The sequence below is a fragment of the Symsagittifera roscoffensis genome, chromosome 7 (assembly GCF_963678635.1).
Source record: "Symsagittifera roscoffensis chromosome 7, txSymRosc1.1, whole genome shotgun sequence".
Classification (NCBI taxonomy): domain Eukaryota; kingdom Metazoa; phylum Xenacoelomorpha; order Acoela; family Convolutidae; genus Symsagittifera; species Symsagittifera roscoffensis.
Genome location: NC_087068.1, coordinates 16,247,899 through 16,266,333, shown reverse-complemented (window position 1 = coordinate 16,266,333; position 18,435 = coordinate 16,247,899). Strand labels below are relative to the sequence as shown.

Below are 18,435 nucleotides of genomic sequence, written 5' to 3'. Positions count from 1 at the left end.
TTGGAGATAATCATGGTTGTTGGTTGCTGAGATATTAGCTTAGTATAAGTTACTTGGTCTGAAATCAAAATGAGTCGCAACTGAAATTACTTGACTTTCAGCAAAAATATTTGGCGGTTGTTGACTTTTGGCGTTGAAACTTGGCGGTGGACTCAATTTTAAATCTCAATTTTGAATTTCGATCTAAGGAGAGCTATAGCATGCCACATGAGCATATCAATTGACTCATTTTCATATCTTCGACGGTAATTTTAATTTAACAAACCCAGCCTATAAATCAAAGTTTCTATGAAAAAGTTCAAGTTTTGGAAAGAAGTTAACTGAAAACCACTCTAGTGAATATAAATTGCAATTAGAAAAAAAACGGAAAACCAGCCAAGGAAAATTTGAACCAAAATTAAATTAAAAAAATCTGAAATAAACATTTTTTCATCTCAGAGGCAACGGGTAGCTTCGCAAAAGTAGCATTGTAAGCTATCAGACAGGAAACATAAGGAAGCAACTAAATCAAAAAAAGGAAAATTTTTCAAAAATATAAACTAAAAAGCTTCAAATATTGTCTGAAATGAGGTTCTGTTTGCGGAAAACGTCTAGAAACACATTCGAAGGCGTTTATTGAAAATTCAAATCTATTTTTTGAGCAAAAACAAAAATGTTGTCGTGAGAGTTTTGAACTATGGTTTCTATTGGCGGATTTTTAACGTTTTGTGCGATCCAGAGAAAAACATAAAAGTTATGATTCCTGCAAACGACCCACAATTAGATTAGTAAGCCGATAAAATATCAGCCGAAATCATTTAGGCCGAAAAAATTTGTTCAGCAAAAAATTTAAAAAATGAAAATATACAAAGTCAAGTTTAGTAGAAATAAAAATTGCAGGAGTAAACTAAAACATAAACACAAGAGTTATGAACCCAAAGAAACAGAAAAACAGATTTGAAAAAAAAGATGACTTTGAACCACTTTGAGTTTTTAATACAATTTATTCTTGACAAGTTTTTTCATGATATTCAACCAATTTGAGAAAACTGGATCAATATGTAAAGATTATATTTCGCTGGGAAATCTGATTAATAAATTCCATTTTCGAAACTAGAAGTCGATCACGTTTTCGTTCGTCACCTTAACACTTTTGCTGTCCGAGAGTGGAGTTTGTTTTCCTTTTAACAATGTAAATGCACTGGATTGAACTTCAAACAAATTACAAGCCAAATCGCGAAAAATCAAAACTGAGCGTTAACAAATTTTAAGACTTTTTCCTGAAAAAATGGAGAAAAAAAACACCGAAACTTATTTAACAGTCTCCACAATATTAATTACTCTTAACAAGCAATTACAATGAAACTGCTTACAGCAAAAAAAATTCTGAGATATGGTAACTAACCCGTCAATACAAGCAGAGAAATAATACGCTGACAATTGTTTGAAACGGAATACTTCCGGTTTAAAAAAAAACAGGTCCTGGTGAGATTTGAACCAAGGATTTTTCGCGCACCGTGTTTAATCAAAACTTCCGGGCTAAGTGTGCCGAAGACGCTTCGAAATTTTATTTCATTATCAGGCAAGATACCAAGTGATCTAAGTGATTCTGTTAAACAAGTTGCTATCCCGAAAAAAGTCTTTATTCCGAATTGTAGTTGAAAGGGGTTTTATTGGTTACTTGAATATTTTTAACAGAAAAACAATTTAAATATTAAAAAAATCAACAGTAAAGAAGAAGTTTTAAAGAAAAAGAAATCAAAAAATCGTAATTCACACAAAAAATTTACGTAATTCATTCACTCTTTTTAGTAAAGTATGACTAAAAAGTATGGGAAAGAAAAACGACGAAATGGAACAACTATTAGCTAAATTAACGTTGAAACCTTATCCAAATGGAACTGCGATTTCAGCCGTTTTTGTCTATTTTCATCTAACTTGTCTTAAATAGTCCGCCAACCGAGAATTTCAGACCAGGTTTTCTCGGCACTGAAAGAACGCTTCACTTTTTTGACTTTAGAATTCAGCGCACTATCAAAATTACTTAGATATGATACCATACTTGACCCCAAAGGAGCTTTCTTTGAAATAGACAAACTGGCTGGACAAAAAACTGAACCAAATCCAAAATCAGTGGTCGGACAATAAAGTCTCAAGCCAGTAAATTGGAAAAAAAGAAACATTTCATCCGGTTGCTTTTATCGAGCCTAAAATGTTTTTCAATCAATTTGAAGAATTTTGACGAGAAAATTCGGGTCTAATGCAAATAATATTTTCTGTTGATATCAAAAATGATTTCTCGTGCAGTTAAAACTATTGAGAGAGCTCCGGTAGAAGAGAAACTTTAAATTTTAAATAGTTTTTGATCACGAAGGTTTTTTTGATACGAGGGTGTTTCGGATGTGGTCATCTATTAGCTCCCCGAAACAAAGATCCCGCCGAATCTAGCAAGGTACGAATTTCAATATTCCTTTCTCGACTCTTTTGAAGTTATCTTGTAGGTGTATTTAATCATGACTACCACAGAACCTTTAACAAAAGAAGTGAACTGAATTTAAAAATAAAAAACAAAACTCAAAATGCTTAAATTTCAAGAAACAAAAATTTTAAAAACAAAAAATCATCCCAACCTATATATGAGTCCGAGCTACGTTTATCGACTCTTTATCAACTCCACCTAGAAAAGTTAAAAAGTTTGACAAAGCGGTGAAAAAAATCGACAGTTTGACTATTACGATGGCCATAAAACTTAGTGTGAATAATTTGAGCGTAACCACTTATGTAAAACAGCTTCCCAAGAGCCTTTCTACCTGTTAAACCAAATTTTTCGTATTTAGGTGTGAAATTGTTTTGCGAATACAAAAATTCAAAAATAGTGGGTAAAAAATCCCCTAAAGAGTTTTTTGAAAGCTGTGAAAAGTGGGGTGAGGTGAAAAAAGAATAAGTGGTTATACAACAGACACACAAGGACTGGCTGAAAATTACTTAAATATGATATCACACTTGACCCAAACGATTTTTTTTGATGTAGACACTGGTTGGACAAAAAAAACCGACTCGAATGCAAAATCAGTGGCCGGACAATAAAGTCTAAAGCCAGAAAATTGAAAAAAAAAATGCATCCGGTTGCTCTTACTGAGTCTAAATTGTTCTTCAGCCAATTTGATAAATCTTGACGAGAGAATTTGAGTGTAATGCAAATGGTTTTTTCTTGTGATATCACAACTGATTTCTTGTGCAGTAAGACAAATTGTTAAGTTCTTTTTGGGAAGACGATTTACAACTAATGAGTTGTAATATAATGCCACACTTGATCACGTGATATAACTCGTCGACGTAGCTTAAACTACACCGAATGAAAACTAGCTAATTCTTGTTTGTTCACTAGTTGATTTTTGTCATTAAGGTGACGTGATCGGAGCAATAAAAAAGAATTCATGTTAAAAAAATCACATGACCGAAAAAGCAATTATTCCGTTCACTGCCGACCTTGACTTACATAGTTAGACTACAACGGCCTTACATACACACTGAATGTTTGTTCAGAACCCTAATTTACTCTAAGCAAATGATGCATAGGAAAACAGACTCATCATGCACTTTTGGAAGAAAAAAAAATTCGTGAGGTCAAAAAACAATGTTAAATAAATTCTTCATATTTCAGCTTTCCTTAAATTTAGATTCAAATATGGCTCTTTTAAAGTTTGCAATGTGTACAAAATTTTCTCTTGCACTTATCTGATACAGTTAACGTACGTTTTCTGTACGCAGGGTTATTTAAGCCTCCATTCTCCAATTCTCACTACGATTGATGACATTGGTTTCTTGTATTTTAAGATTTCAACTAAGATTTATTTGTTTGTGTACTTAAGAAATCGCAACTCAGTGAACTATTTCTATTGTCCCCTAGGAAAAGCGAAAGTTACACCGTTGAATTACCATATGATAACGAAACTTGAACAAGCAGCCTTGTTAGGAGCCAGACTTACGAAGCTCCAAGTTTTATTAGCGACTCAGTAACGAAAACTATTTATGAACTGCCAGCAGAACAGTTCTACAATGGAAACATGTACCTGAAAAAAGACAACTGTCTATTTGTAGCCAATATCTCAATGGAAACACTGCCCGTGAAACCTTAAACTTGCAGACGAAACCCGAGGAATTCCCTTAACCGAATTCGCGCCTAGCGTCAGGCCAGCAATGGCCCAGGCCACGCCAAGCAACAAAGGTCCAGAACTGCATCTTCTGAAGTCAGTTTTTCTCCCTCAGCTACGGATGATGCAGATGAGAACTCTCACCGAGTCTTCCATCGATCAATCTAGCACTTGTAATTCTGACAGTTCGTGTATTCCACTGAGAAGATTACGAAAAACAAACAGATTGCTTTTAGCAACTGCTTTGATTCTCAAGACATTGTTACCTTGCCGCAGCCGTACTAGCAGCAGTTTTCGAACTCATAGAGATCGAAACGACATCTTGAAGTCAGATTACATAAAGAACGCCAAATAGTTTCTTCTTATACAATGTGAGTTGAACGCTTCCGCAACGAATGCGTCACCCTCAGAAGTATTTGAAAACTACAGGCAGCCGCATTCAACCTTTGTACCTTGACGTCAAGTGATTTATTCGAGTTAGTGGATGCCTACAAAAACTACGACTTGATTTTCGCTCTAAATACACAATCTTTTTCGATGAAAAACATGCAGTTTTTAAGCTTATGATTGGAAAAATGAATTTCACCAGCCAACCTATACCACCAGAGCACACCAAAACCGCCTTTCAAGCCGACTTTAGGGTTTTACATGCGATGTACAAAATCGAAAAATTAGCTTATGGTACTCTGAAATGGCAGCCTTAACAAACTCGTTTTGCATTTGAGAAACCCTTCCCTTCGAAAATACCGGGCTGAATGTTTCTGGACTTTTCACATCCGTGACAGCCAATGTTTACCGCTAGCGATCTGAACTAATTTTGACCTGCATAACAACATCTGCATGGCACCTTAACATGTGTCAAGATCTATACCGACCCAACCCTAGCAGCACTTTTACAAGAACAGAAAACCCTTAAAACCCTTTGTTTTGAAAACGGAACGAACTTCAAGGCAGCCGAAAAGGAGCTCTCCAAAACTTTCTACTCAACTGTTGTTCATGAGTTTTTCGGAAACTCGCGAAATCATTAAAATTTCAAACCAACCAACACGCCTCACTTTGGAGGCGTATGGGAAGGCCTCATCCAAAGCCTAAATAATTCATTAATTGCTATCATTGGTAGCAAGAATTTGACCGACGACACCTTCAATCCCTTGAAGGACGACTTTGCCGACGACACCTAACGATAGCTATCGGACAGCCAGTATTGATACTAGAAGAATTTGCTCCGCGATGATTGTGGCCTCGTTGACGCATTGAATCCCCCCATTATCACACGACGATTAAACTAGAAAGTACAACAAAAACTCCCGTGCCCATACTTTTTTTGCTCTACCTGACAGCACTGTACCAACAGCAATCGAGAAGATCATGGATTTTGCCGAATCGAAGAAATTAAGGGAAGATTACCGACAAAAATGAGCAAGCATTCTTCCATGAGCCAAAATTGAACGCTTCAAATCAAAAAAAATGGAATGACTGTAGTACTTCCGGCACCTACTCAAAATTGATAAATTTCATAATGATCTTATCATGGATGACAACACTCAACCACAGTATAACGATAGTCAGTCACACTTTTTGCAACCACGAAGATTTGATCATCCTCCTTGTGTACACGACTACTAACGACAAATCAACCAGCCAACAGGACACTGACCTAAAAGAAATGACCAGAATCAGAAAAAAATCTACTGTTTGACGGAGACAGCAGCAACATTAACTTTACCAGGATTATAGGACTAGGTTTAGCTACCCCGCATAGGTAACAGTTTTATATCACTGCGAAAACTGAAAACCTAATTCACCCATCGAAACTAGAATTCAATCACGTTTTTTGCAACCTTTACAATTTTGCTGTTCGATAGTTTTAAGAAAAGAAATGAACTAAACTTATAAAAAATCAAAAGTCCAACCGTGAAAAAATAAGTTTGAGCTTGAGGAAATTTTAAGAATTTTCATGAAAAAAAATCATTGCGACATAAATAAGAGTCTGAACTAAAATTCAAAAAAATACAAAATAAAAAAATAATATCAGAAAAAACCACTAGTACTAAATAAACTTTTAATATTTACTAAACTTCCACTAATCCTTGATTTTAAAAAAAACGAGCAATTAAGCTTCATAACTTCGAAATATTGCAACATAAAAAACTCAAACAAATAAATCATATTCTGCCCTTGAAGCGACACAAAAAATACTAAGCCGATACCAATAAGACTGAAAAAAAATTTTGAGCTAAAAAAAATCAAATAGGAAAATCAACCGCGGAAAATGTAAAAAGTCACAGCTATTGAATTTCCAAAAAACAGGAGTAAATCAAGTACAGATTCATCTACGATGAAAATTGCTGTCAGCACAAGAAAAGCCTCCGATGTGGCAACTAAGCCGCAAAAACATGAGCAGACAAACAAAAGTCCGAAAATTCATTTTTTCCCGGAAAATTTATTTTCAGTTTTATTCATACTAAAAAAACACACGGTCCGGCCGGGAATCGAAACCCAAAGCTTAGGGCACAAAGGCTTCCGCCTAACCTCTCGGCCAATTGGAAAGGAGTCTCGATGTTGCTCAGGTTCACTTAAAAACGCAAATTCACTTTGTCGCGTATCTTTAAGAAAAGTTGTCTCGATTACAGGAAACTTGCTTTCGCATGTGTAAAATCAATGTTTTTCGTGCAAAATTCATGCTTCAGATAAAGGAGGACAGTAAAAGAACCCAAAATAGATCAAGTTAGAGCTATTTGTATTTAAAGAAACTGCTGCGATAGATAATTTTTGTGATAAAACTAAACGCGATTTGAGAATTATGGGTTAAAAGGTAACTTTTTTTAAATAAAAATTTTAAAATTAAAACGTTTTGAAAAAAACACCAGTTATGTTTTTGCACTAATGCTATTGTAAAGCGTAATCTGCTCTTTTTAGTTGATGAATTTGAAAAAAATCAAAAAAACCAAAACGCAGAAAAAATACTAAGGACATATGTGAATTATAACTCAATTCGTTCTTTAACGCATAAAACAATTAAACGGAACTTTTTACTTTCTAATCCATGCGTTGAGAACAAAACAAGCATTTCAATTACAATCAAAATATATTATCTAATTTTGAACCACACAAATTGTTCATTCAACGATTTCAACGAGTTTTTCGCACGTTACTGAACGGGATTCATTTCACATTTCACCACTGATATTTATTGAAGCCTCCTCTTCCCATTCCACCTCCTCGCCATGGTCTAAAAAACCTAGGGTTTGAGTACCCAAAGCCCATGCCTCTTTGTTGTGGCAACGGTCCGTAATACGATTCATAGGGATCCTCATAGCCCATGGCTTCGTAGGCTGCCTCGCCTCCAGGGTCCACCCAGTTGTCATTATGGTGTGCCGCATGGAAATCCATGGACTCATTTGGGTGTTCTGATGACTCATAATAACTGTATTGGTCGTTGGGTGTGTCGAACTCTGAGTTGCCCGTCAGACCTTCGGAAGTTTCTTTCCCTAATTCAGATCTTGAGATTGCATCATCGAAATGTTTATTGCCCATGGGGTCTATCTTTTTATCAACGGCACCCGCAGGTAATGAAGAATTGATGTCCAGTGGCAAACTATTAACAGCCTTATCATCAGAATTGTTTTGCGAAAGCTCTAAATTTCCTTTAACCTCTTCGTTAAGCGGTGAAACTTTGTCATTAGTCTCCATATTTGAATCCGTTGTTGAATTATTCGCTTTTTCTAAAACTTTGTCGACCTTTTCGTTTAAACTCGCATCATCTCGTTTTTCTCTTTTTGCCGAGACAGAGGCGGTCTCGTTTTGCTGCTGATGCTGCAGTGAATATTGTTTGTTCATGTTTTGTTCACGAGCCTTGTTGATCATTTCCATTTGGTCCATTCTCCGTTTCCTTATTTGGGCAGGAGTGGGCGCAGGAATCATCTCCATGCCGAGCAACTAAACAAACTTCTGTATAAGGAGAGGAACCGAAAATTATCCACGATCAATCAATTAACATCAACTAATTATTAAAAAGACAGAAAAATCCTCTTTTTTGGCCTAAAGTAAACTGTTGATGCCGGACCTCTCTGTTTAACACCTGGGTCCTCGTTAGCAACCTTTCGCAATATGAGGTGTAGGTTTTTTGGTCCGTACTGTTTGTCGGAAAATCAAGGTCTTTAGCTCAGCTCGGGCGTAATGACTTTTGCACGTTTAACTTTTCGTCATGGAACTCCTTGTATTTTGGTCCAACATGGAAAAACTTATCAAGTGTCAGTCAATCTACTCCTGCTCTAAGTATATCTGATCATGTATATCACACACTCACATTGCGAACGAGTGTGGACTGGAAGAACCAGTCGAATCTACTATATAAAATACATGTAGTTCTACAGGTAAAATCAACAACTGCCCCTCCAGGCAGTTTATAGTTTATTAAAATTATATAACTTTTCACTGCAGCTGGTAAATGAATTCAAGTTCAAGTACAATCGTTGCCGATGTTCTAACCTCGCTTTTTGTGCTAGCTCTATTCTGTTTACCTTGTGTATCTGTTTGAACACTATTTGTCTGAGAGCTTGTTGTGCACTTGCAGTCACATCCTCCCTACTCTGTAGCATCAGACCCTCAGTCAAGTCCACTACCTCATGGGGTTCACAAGGGTCCAACACACCCACTCCGATCGGGTGAGCACACAGGATACCCCCTGCTAGCGACTCCAACACTCTCCTAAATACCCACAGTCAGTCTGGCCAATGAGAAAAACTCACAACTTTAAGATACGTGATTCAAAAAACGGGAACTAAACTATTACTACGGGAAATCTCACGAAAACCGGAAAATGTACGACTAAAAAACAAAAATTGTAGTCAACAAATCATTCGTATTTTTTGCTCCATTTACAATTGCGTCATTGAACACCGTTAAATGCCTTCCATCGCCAATCGATTAACCATTGTGCTCCGCTCATCGAAACGGGTCATAAGTCTGAAATTGACATGCTGTCGCATAACTCATTCAAAATAATAAGGCTTTCAAAAATATAATTCTTTCAAAAAAAGCTAACTCCCCCCATCATTCAGCGGCATAGCTTAAGTTAAGACAAATTAACTACGAGTAAAAGGATTAAGAAACGATCTGTTCAACTCTTTGCGGAGAACCGCTGTTGTGTGCCTGCTTAGTTCATGCTAATTTTCTTGCTTTTTTTCTGGGCTGGGTAATGTTGCATCACCCTTGCAAGCACCGAGAACGGATCATAATGGGCCTCGTCTCGCCTCATAACTTCTCACCTCATGGCATCTCCCGGACTGAGTGGAGTACTGCATGCCCCCAATGTATTCTCCACAACCACCTCCATAGTCCACTGAAGGGGAAGAGAATGGCCTCCCCAGTTGGAGTTTCTCCTCATGAGGTCTTTCAGGATGCGCATGACAATCACGCACGACGGCACCATGGCCGCTCTTGACTGGAACCACTTGGCACGCCTCAACTCAGCCAGCAGTGCTAAACACAAGTGATCATTGATAAGTTATTTTTTCATTTATCGCTTTTATTCGAACATCCTCCAGATCTAGCCGGAATTGAATGTTGTTTTTCGTAGAAATTGTCATGCTGACTAACAAGTACTTAAAGCATACTTGTTTCCCGTACATTATCTTTTACAACTATTCGTTACCCTTAAAAATTGATGCTTACATGAGGTGATGGGAGGGGGAGAGGGAAGAAAGCCGGTACGAATGACTATGAAATGAAACTATTTTATTTTATGAATGTTTTATTTTATCTTGAACAAAAACAAATCCAATCAATCTCCAGCAACAACACCATTAATCGTGTGGTACAATACATAGGAAACTATCGATCGCAAGGACCGAATTGAATTAGGTATATTTGTTCCAGAAACTGAGTTTAAATCCATTGAGTTTTCTGTTCAACAAAATCATCTATTACCATAGAACTTCGTAAAAAGACTCGCTTGAGTAACCACAGCCAATAGATGATTGAAAAATGTAAAAGAACTCAAGGATGAAGCTTTTAAGTTCAAGAATTGTTTAAGGTTGGCTTTTTATTCTTAAAGTTATCCCATTTAGAGAAAAACGGATAATTACGTAAATTTTTTATTCCGCGGCGAATTCAAGAGAAGTTAAATATGACAGTTCGGTGCCACGAAAAAGTAAGTATGAAAAATGGGTCCCGCAGATTGAGAAAAATTCAAAAACACAATTAACCAAGTGCAAACCATGTTTTCGAAGTTTTTAAGGCCGAACAATTTTCTTCATGGACCCATCTTAATTTAAGGGACCCAACTATCATACGTTAAACTAAAAACATAGTCAACAGACAAACGAAAACATAACAAATAACGCAATGAAAAAATATATATGTTTTTTGAAAAAGCTCCAAATTTCGGATTTCAAAGAAAAAAAACATATGGCCTTAAAGCTCTCCGCATTTGAAGACAAGAAAAAAAATGTATGCTTGATACTTTTTGATGAAGTTAATCAATGTCAAAAAACTGGATCAAAAAGTAAGATTTTATTCCCTTGGAAAAAGTGAAAATTACAATCCACTTTAAAACTAAAAGTCGATCACGTTTTCGTGACCTTTACACTTTGGCTGTTCGATAGTGGAGTTTGCCTTCCTTTTATTTGAAAAAAAAACGCAGTGAATAAACCACGGAAAATCACACTTGAGCGTGAACAAATTTTTAGACTTTTTCCTGGAAAAGAAAGAAACAAAAAATCATCACGGCCAATTTAAGAGTCTTCACTACGTTCATTGACTCTTAAAAACAAAAATGTATTTTTGGCTGGGTGCAAGGGATTTTAGCAGACCGGTTTTTTAACAGACAGGTTTTTTAGCAATTATAAAGTGTGATAGCTAACTTCAAACTCGGCATTGGCGATTAGCGACCGCTTGCTCCGCTGCGCTTCAATTCAACACGAGTGTTATTGTGCGCGTAAATCTTTGTTTTGCCGCTAATTTAGACTGTTGTGTTCTTGAAGTTGATAGTTTTGTTGACAAATCGTGAGATAATTGACTTAATTGGGGAAGCTTGGCCCTAGACTGAGCGTCTTTTTGAGTCTGTCAAGCAATCATCCATTACTTTATTACGTTTATCCGCTAAAAGACTCATTTTTCACTTTTTATGCTGAAAGACTTGTCTGCTAAACGACCGGTCCCCTTTTGGCTGGTTTCTTTGTTAGCTCCTATATACTCCTATACTCCGGCTGGTTTATACACCACAAACAATTGACGTCAACAGATTTTGTTCAGTTCTGTCTATTCTCTAGAGGAACCTACCTAAGCATCGGGTCTTGTTGAGCAAGTTGCTATTGGCTGATGTCTTTCCATCGCCAGTCGTATTATCACTAGAACATCCCCCCTCACTGTGGGTCTTCTGTTCCTGTTGCTGTGCTACTGGTGCTGCCAGCTCAACTGCCGGTGAAGTGAGACTGGCCTTCAGTTGTATCTTGTAGCTATCCTGTTCTGACGTCATCAGAATGGCACAGTCTTGCACTTTGACCTGAAAAATAAGACACAGGTAGCGACCGATGAGGATGGAGAATATTATAAGCCCATATTTAGAGCCCAGTCTTGTGTTTTTCACAGGATTCAGATAAACCATCTATGACAATTATCAGTTCTTCTCCATAGGATCTTCAAAACCATATATCCTGGGCCAATTCAATTTGGAATTTTTTTAAATCGGATTGAATCGCAGCTAACAAAATAGCTGAATTATTGTACAAAATTAGCAATATTCAAACCGCATAATTTTACGAAAATGCTCATGGGCAAATTAGCTTTTCAAATTTGAGATCAGGACGTCAAAAGCTCGCAGGTGGTTCAAAAACTCGAACTTGGTCTGAAGAAAAAAAAACGAGCACAAATATTCCGTCTCTTTCTTCGAACAAGCACGAAACAAATAACTTTAACTTCAGTCTATTAGTATTGAGATCAAACATAGCCAACAAATAGTTGTAAAAGTGCTGATATGAACCCAAGGAAACCGAGAAATAAGAATGACTAATTTATTATTTGAAATGCTCCTTAAATTAAAAATTTTTTATGATTGTCATCATTTGCACAAATCTAAGTCAATAAGATACAACTGGGCCTCTGGTTGATTTTTCTAATCCTCTGGAAAACCTTGAACATGAAATTCAATTTATTAACTTTTCGCGCCATTTTCGCTTTCTAATTGAGGTACCCAAATTTCCTTCACCCGAAACCAGCCTCGTGTCGATAGCAAAAAAAGAAAAGGAGAATATGTGAGAGACAGAAGGAGAGATATTAGGGAAAGGACAGAAACATAGCCAACAGATAGATAGTTGGAATAGATTTAAAGAACGCAAGTAAACAGAAAACAAAAACTGCTTCAATTTTTTTTTGAAGAAATCTCAGCTTTCGGGAAACCTCTTCGTGCAATGAAACCTTGTCATCTCGAAATCTTCGGGAAACCTATTCATGCAATGAAACCTTGGCATCTCGAAATCATCAAAGAGTACTGTAACTAAAGGTAACCGAAATAAAACATATTGACTTATTGATCATTTTTAAACTATCGAACAACATTGAAGGGAAAACTCGCAATTAAGCTCTTCATCCTTTCAGGTCCTTGTATGATTGACAATTTTTTTAGACAGAAGCGAAGCTGTAGTTTCGCAAACAGAAGCGAGAAAACGATAAAGATTTGGATCCACTAAAGCTTTAAAATGCACAAAAACTCAAATTCTGCATGTAATAATTTGGAATGTAAGAAACTGAAGGCCACCACACTAACTTGTCATCTAATACGAAACTGCATTAAAACAAATTGCTTATAAATTACCCATTTCTAACATCTCGCGAACCATATCGAGTTGGCAGGTTTCTGAAAAATGGTTTCAATTATTATGCTGTTGAATGAAACAAAAAGATTTTTCCTTTTCATTCGATGAACTTAAAAAGCATCAACTGTGTTAAGTTATTACTAAACAAATGTCAAAGCACATTTTATGTTATTATACCACTGAAGCAGTCTTCTGATTCAAAATTTCCACCAAAAGCAGGGACTTAGATTGAAAAAAGAGACTTATTCGCAACTAAGATTGAAAAAAAGTTGTATCGTACTATCACACTACGCTACTCTCGTGTAATAGTACGATGCAACTACATAACCTAACCTAAATGGAGCAAACAGAATCAATGAGAAATTTTTTATTCCGCTGCAAAATCCAAAAAACTAGATCCTCTTTTGAACCTAAAGTCATTCACGTTCTTCGAGCCATCTGCAGATTCGTAATTAAGAGCATAATTTCCTTTCTTTATAGCAGAAGAACTTGAACTTAGCTTAAAACTAAATCAGAAGCCAAACTCCATAAGATCAAAGTTCAGCGTGAGGACTTTCGTTTGAAAGAAAACCAAAAAATCAACTCGACCTATATAAGTATCGGCTTTTCGTTCATTGACTTTTAGTAACTGAACTTAATTTTGACACCTCCAGTCAATTCGCAAGAAGTAGTTTCTGGAGATAACTTTTTGAGCGCTTCTAGTACAAGCAATTATTTCTGATAGTTTCTCGATCAATTAGCAAAAAAATCAATTTGTTCAAAATAGCGTTCAAGCTGCTGTTTTGAAAGAAGCACCGAAACGCTATATCAAACTACAAAAAAAACACTTTGAAATATTTCGAGTTATTTTTGATACAATTTCCAAGAATATTATAACAACTAACCAATCGCGAGTTCTTGATGACGGCTGATCGTTTCACAAAAAAAACAGAGATACAAGAACGCTTTGGGAGTTATGAAATGTTTCTGAGCAAACTAATCATGTGTTTTAATTTCAATTTTTCGATTTGATTTGAGAACTTCAATAAAACTTCCAAATTCAATGCTTAAAGTTTTGATAGATTCAAACCATATTTAGCATCAAGGAACAAACATAGCCAACAGATATTTGAAGAAAAAAAATACTTGAAGAAACTGAAAAATATATCTATAACTCGTTGAAGCTCTTTGAATTTCAACAATTGATTATGATTCTTGAAATTCAAGGAGCATTTTTGTTCTTAAAATTACCCCATTTAGGGAAAAAATTATCAATATTAGGAATTTTTCCAGTAAAAAAATCATCAAGAACCATTTAAGTGACAATCGCTTTGTTCTTTTACACTATATTCAGTCAAAGGACAAGCTCGAACGCAGGCTAGCAAGCTGTAATTGATCGATTCTGTTGTACCTCATAACTGTATTTATCGGATGTGATTTGACCCATCTGCTGTGAGAAGCATTTGAACATGCGTGCCAACAGAGCCTTGGTCGGTCTGTCTTGACACAACACTGCCAGTTCCACCAGTTTGTCCCCCTTCAACAGCAGTCCCTTGGCCAGAGCCCCTATTCGCATAACACCCTTCACTTGTCGATATGCACTGTCTATCTCGTCTGAAACAAACAACCGAAATGAACTACCGATTGAAACAAGCCACATTTTTGAACTGGTTCGAAGTAAAAGTTTGCATATGTTCTCGAATTTGAGAGGTCAGAATAATCAGAAACCGTTTAATTTAAACTTTGGATGAATTTGAAACCTATTCTAGATTAAAGCCAATCCATCATGTGGGATTCGATTTTGATTGACTAACGACATCTTCCTTGACTTCCGGTGGAAAAGGGCAAATTCAACTTTGATTTATTTGAATGAGAAATTGACTTCATGTATCCAATTTTTGATGAATGAAAAATTTTACAATTAAATTTTTCTAGTGATCACTGAAAGTGGGGAGAAACTTTGTATTCAGATGTGTCTCAATTTTTTCAATTTTTTTTTATCAGGATAAATCAGGTACCACAAATAATCATCAAAATGGGTCGAATGATGGAACATACTGAAGCCCTTTTTGTCGAGAGGCAATTGACGTTTCAAAATTTGCAAAATATTTTCTCAGTGTCCAGAAAAATTGGAAACGTTTGCTTTTGTCTAATTATAAAAGACTTATTTATTTATTTATACCATGCATTAAAAGGCTTTTTCCTTGAAAACAAGCTAAAAAAAGTTGTCTTCACTACATTCATTTACACTTGAACATTAAATTATAGCTCAAATAAGCTTTTGAGTCCACAATATCCAACACCACTCTCAACAAGAAAACTGAAAAGTTAACTCAAAACAGAAAATTTTCAGACCAATTTCCCTAGAAATGGATTTTCGAAAATCATACATTTTACCATTTACAAGCAATTTTGAGACCAGAAATCGCGGGGAAAAAATCCCCCTATGCCATACATCCTTCAAAATCTATCGTTATTGATCGGAACAACAAGCTGTCTAAATAGGATTCCTTAAAGCATAGCCACAGCAAACTGTTTAATTCGATATAAAAGCTACTCACGAGTTTTATTATCTGCCTTTGTCTTTTCTTCCAGTTCTTTCATTCTCAAACTCGCGTCTTCAACTGCCTTCGTGTTATCACTTTCCGCATTGCATTCGTCGCTGAAACAAAAACGGCTAAATTAATTAAAACATAGCGAACAGAGGGTTGGAAAAATGTTAAGAACAAAGAAATCGATACAAAAGTTAACAGAAAATTAATGTTCATTTTCCAAACCCCGATTAATTCCGTTTTCATTACCTTTACACTTTTGCGGTTCAATGTTTGCCTTCATTTTTACAAATAAAATGAGGTAACCTCAAAAAATTGACTCAAACCGCGAAAAACAAATTTGAGCGAGGACAAATTTCAAAAGACTTTTTCCAAAAATCATCACAACCAATATTAGTGAAAATCACTTCGTTCTTTTACGCAAAAAAGGAAGAAATCATTGACGCCTAGAACACTGACAAAAACGAAAGAAAAAAAGAAACAAAAAACCCAAAAGACAGTTGGAAAAGAGTCAATGAATGCAAGTAAACAGAAAAAACGCAAACGAACTATTTTTTGAAAAAATCTTAGCTTTCAAATTTTAAAACAAATCAAGTCAAATTGCAAAAATTCTGTGAAAAGAACCAATACGACGATAAACGCCTCACTATTTTAATAAACACTTGATAACACCAATCATAATAATAATACAGAAATGAAGCTGAGCTTCGCACCACTGCGATACAAAAATGAATGACTATGCTTAAAAGCAAATGGAAAAACAAATAAAATACGAAAAAAAAATCTTCAAAAAATTGTCAAAAAAGTCCTTTATGCGGGAAATATGTCGACAAAAACAGACAGTTGAAAACGAGCAAAATGAACGCAAGGAAATAGAAAAAACATACTAACTGGCGTATTTCAAAAATATATATATCGCCATAAAGCTCTCTGAATTTCAACGATTTATGGTTGACACCTTTTTGATAAATTTAACCCAATTTAAGAAACCTGGATCAAGGGATTAACATTTTTTTCGCTGTGAAATCTTGGCATTTAAATTCACTTCCAAAACTGGAGGTACTTCATGTTTTTTCGCATCATTTCCAATTTGGTGAGCGCATTTAGCCTAACTTTTAGCAAATAAAACTGGATTGCACTCAAATGCACATACATTTAAGTTCATTCATCAATGCATTAAGATGCATGAATGAATTTTTTTAGCTTTGGAACATATTAGGACTTTGTCCAAAAAACTTGAATAAAGAAAAAAAACGAAAACAAAATCAAGACCTATATAAGAGTCTTCACTACGTTTATCGGCTTCTAATTTGCCAAAAGTTTCAGTTTCCAAAAAAGAGGTCCCCACTGGTACCGAATTCTTGGCCTCTGTAGCTTCAGGCATGAGTGTTAGCACTGCGACAAATGCACAGTCTTCTTGAATTTGAATTTATAAAAAAGCAAGTAACACACGTGTAGCATTTTCACGTGCGAATTCAGTGACACAAAAGTGAAGCTGCACTTCGCAAACACCAGTGAGAAAACGAAAAAAGTAGCTATAAAAAGAGAAAAAAGAAAAGTTGAAATAATAAAACTTTTGCTATATAACTGATTCCAACCTCCGACCTTCAGATAAGGAGTCTAGTATCCTCGCATGTGCCACAGGTCATTTGAACAATTACTAACGTTAGCCACCAATAATGCAGCAACAGAATCTAATAAACTGCCAATCCTATTCAGCAAAAATACCATCAAATATAAACTAAAAGCAACCACAATAATATTGCACGCAATAAATTAGAAACTACAAAGCAGAATTGTGTATAAATTATACATTTCAAAAATTTCGCGGAAGATATTGAGTTAGAAAAATTCTAAAATAAAGATTTTTTATTGTAAAATTGTAAACAGAGGCTAAGCCAAGCTTCGCAAACACAAGCGAGGAGAATGCAAAAACGAGCTCTAAACAGGCATAACTTACATTAATGAAAAAATTCAAAACAAGTAGGCCAAAAATCCCCTTACTCAAACCTTCGAAGCCCGTAGAACGTGAAGTAAAATGAAAGCAGACTAGCGAATTATGCAGGCACATTGATGAGCACCCCTTTTTTCATTGATACCATTTTAAATCATTTTTCCGATTTCTAAAAGTTTGTTTTTGTTTTTGAATTTTCATTTTTTTAAGTAACAGTAGCCGGATCATTCTTTGTGATTGCTCAGCAACCCATTATCCTTGTCTCTATATATGAAGTTTTATATGGGCTATACAGATTTTAATTTACTATATACAGATTATCTACAGTTATTCACAGATTTTATACAGATTATATAGAGATTTCATCCTGATTATATACAGATTTTGAAGAGATTAATTTTTTTATCTGCAGCTTATATACCAAATCATCTATCTTTCTCGGGAATCGACAAATAATAGTAACTTGAAAATAAAGTAGAATATAATGCATATATTTTCGTTGATGATGATTGACCTAAAGAGAAACTATAAAAATTACATATAAGCAATTATCTCAATGAGTTCACATTCGCTTTTCCAGATTGACTTCTGCAATTTTTCTGTCTATTTGTTCAAATCAATTGAAAATCGGTTCAGTAGTTTGAAAAAAAAGAAACTACTGCAAAATATGCCAAAAAAACTCAAACAACAAATCCCATGCATTTTAATAATACATGTTTTTTTTTCAAATAGGACCTAACACTAAACAAAAACAACGCAGCAACATATGCAATTCAATTGTTTATGCATAATTAAGCCTAAATATGATTAAATTGAAGAATACCAAAACTGCCACCAAATGAGCAGTTTTAGTTGCGACCTAGATTTGAAAAAAAATTCTTCGAAATAATACACTACGCTTCGCTTGTATAATGAAACACATAGCTTTTTTCGGTTCATTTAATAAATTATAATGCATCAACTCTGTTAACTGATTACATATCGGATGTCAAAACACATGT

At 35.4% G+C, this 18,435-nt stretch overlaps 2 protein-coding genes across 3 annotated transcripts in view; one reads left to right on the top strand and one right to left on the bottom strand.

Moving 5' to 3' along the window:
* LOC134850944 (centrosomal protein of 164 kDa-like) overlaps window positions 1-18,435 on the top strand; it is a 556,693-nt gene that overhangs the window by 159,153 nt on the left and 379,105 nt on the right. The window lies entirely within an intron of this gene.
* Window positions 7,152-18,435, bottom strand: part of LOC134852108 (zinc finger RNA-binding protein-like) — a 34,616-nt gene continuing 23,332 nt past the window's right edge. For both annotated transcript variants that reach the window (XM_063868392.1, XM_063868391.1), the window contains 6 exons: window positions 15,490-15,590; window positions 14,340-14,542; window positions 11,418-11,640; window positions 9,404-9,617; window positions 8,657-8,843; window positions 7,152-8,072 (listed from right to left, as the gene is read on the bottom strand). In XM_063868392.1, the coding sequence (XP_063724462.1) occupies window positions 7,311-8,072; window positions 8,657-8,843; window positions 9,404-9,617; window positions 11,418-11,640; window positions 14,340-14,542; window positions 15,490-15,590 (1,690 nt within the window). In that variant the 3' untranslated portion in view covers window positions 7,152-7,310. The remainder of the gene's footprint in view (window positions 8,073-8,656; window positions 8,844-9,403; window positions 9,618-11,417; window positions 11,641-14,339; window positions 14,543-15,489; window positions 15,591-18,435) is intronic.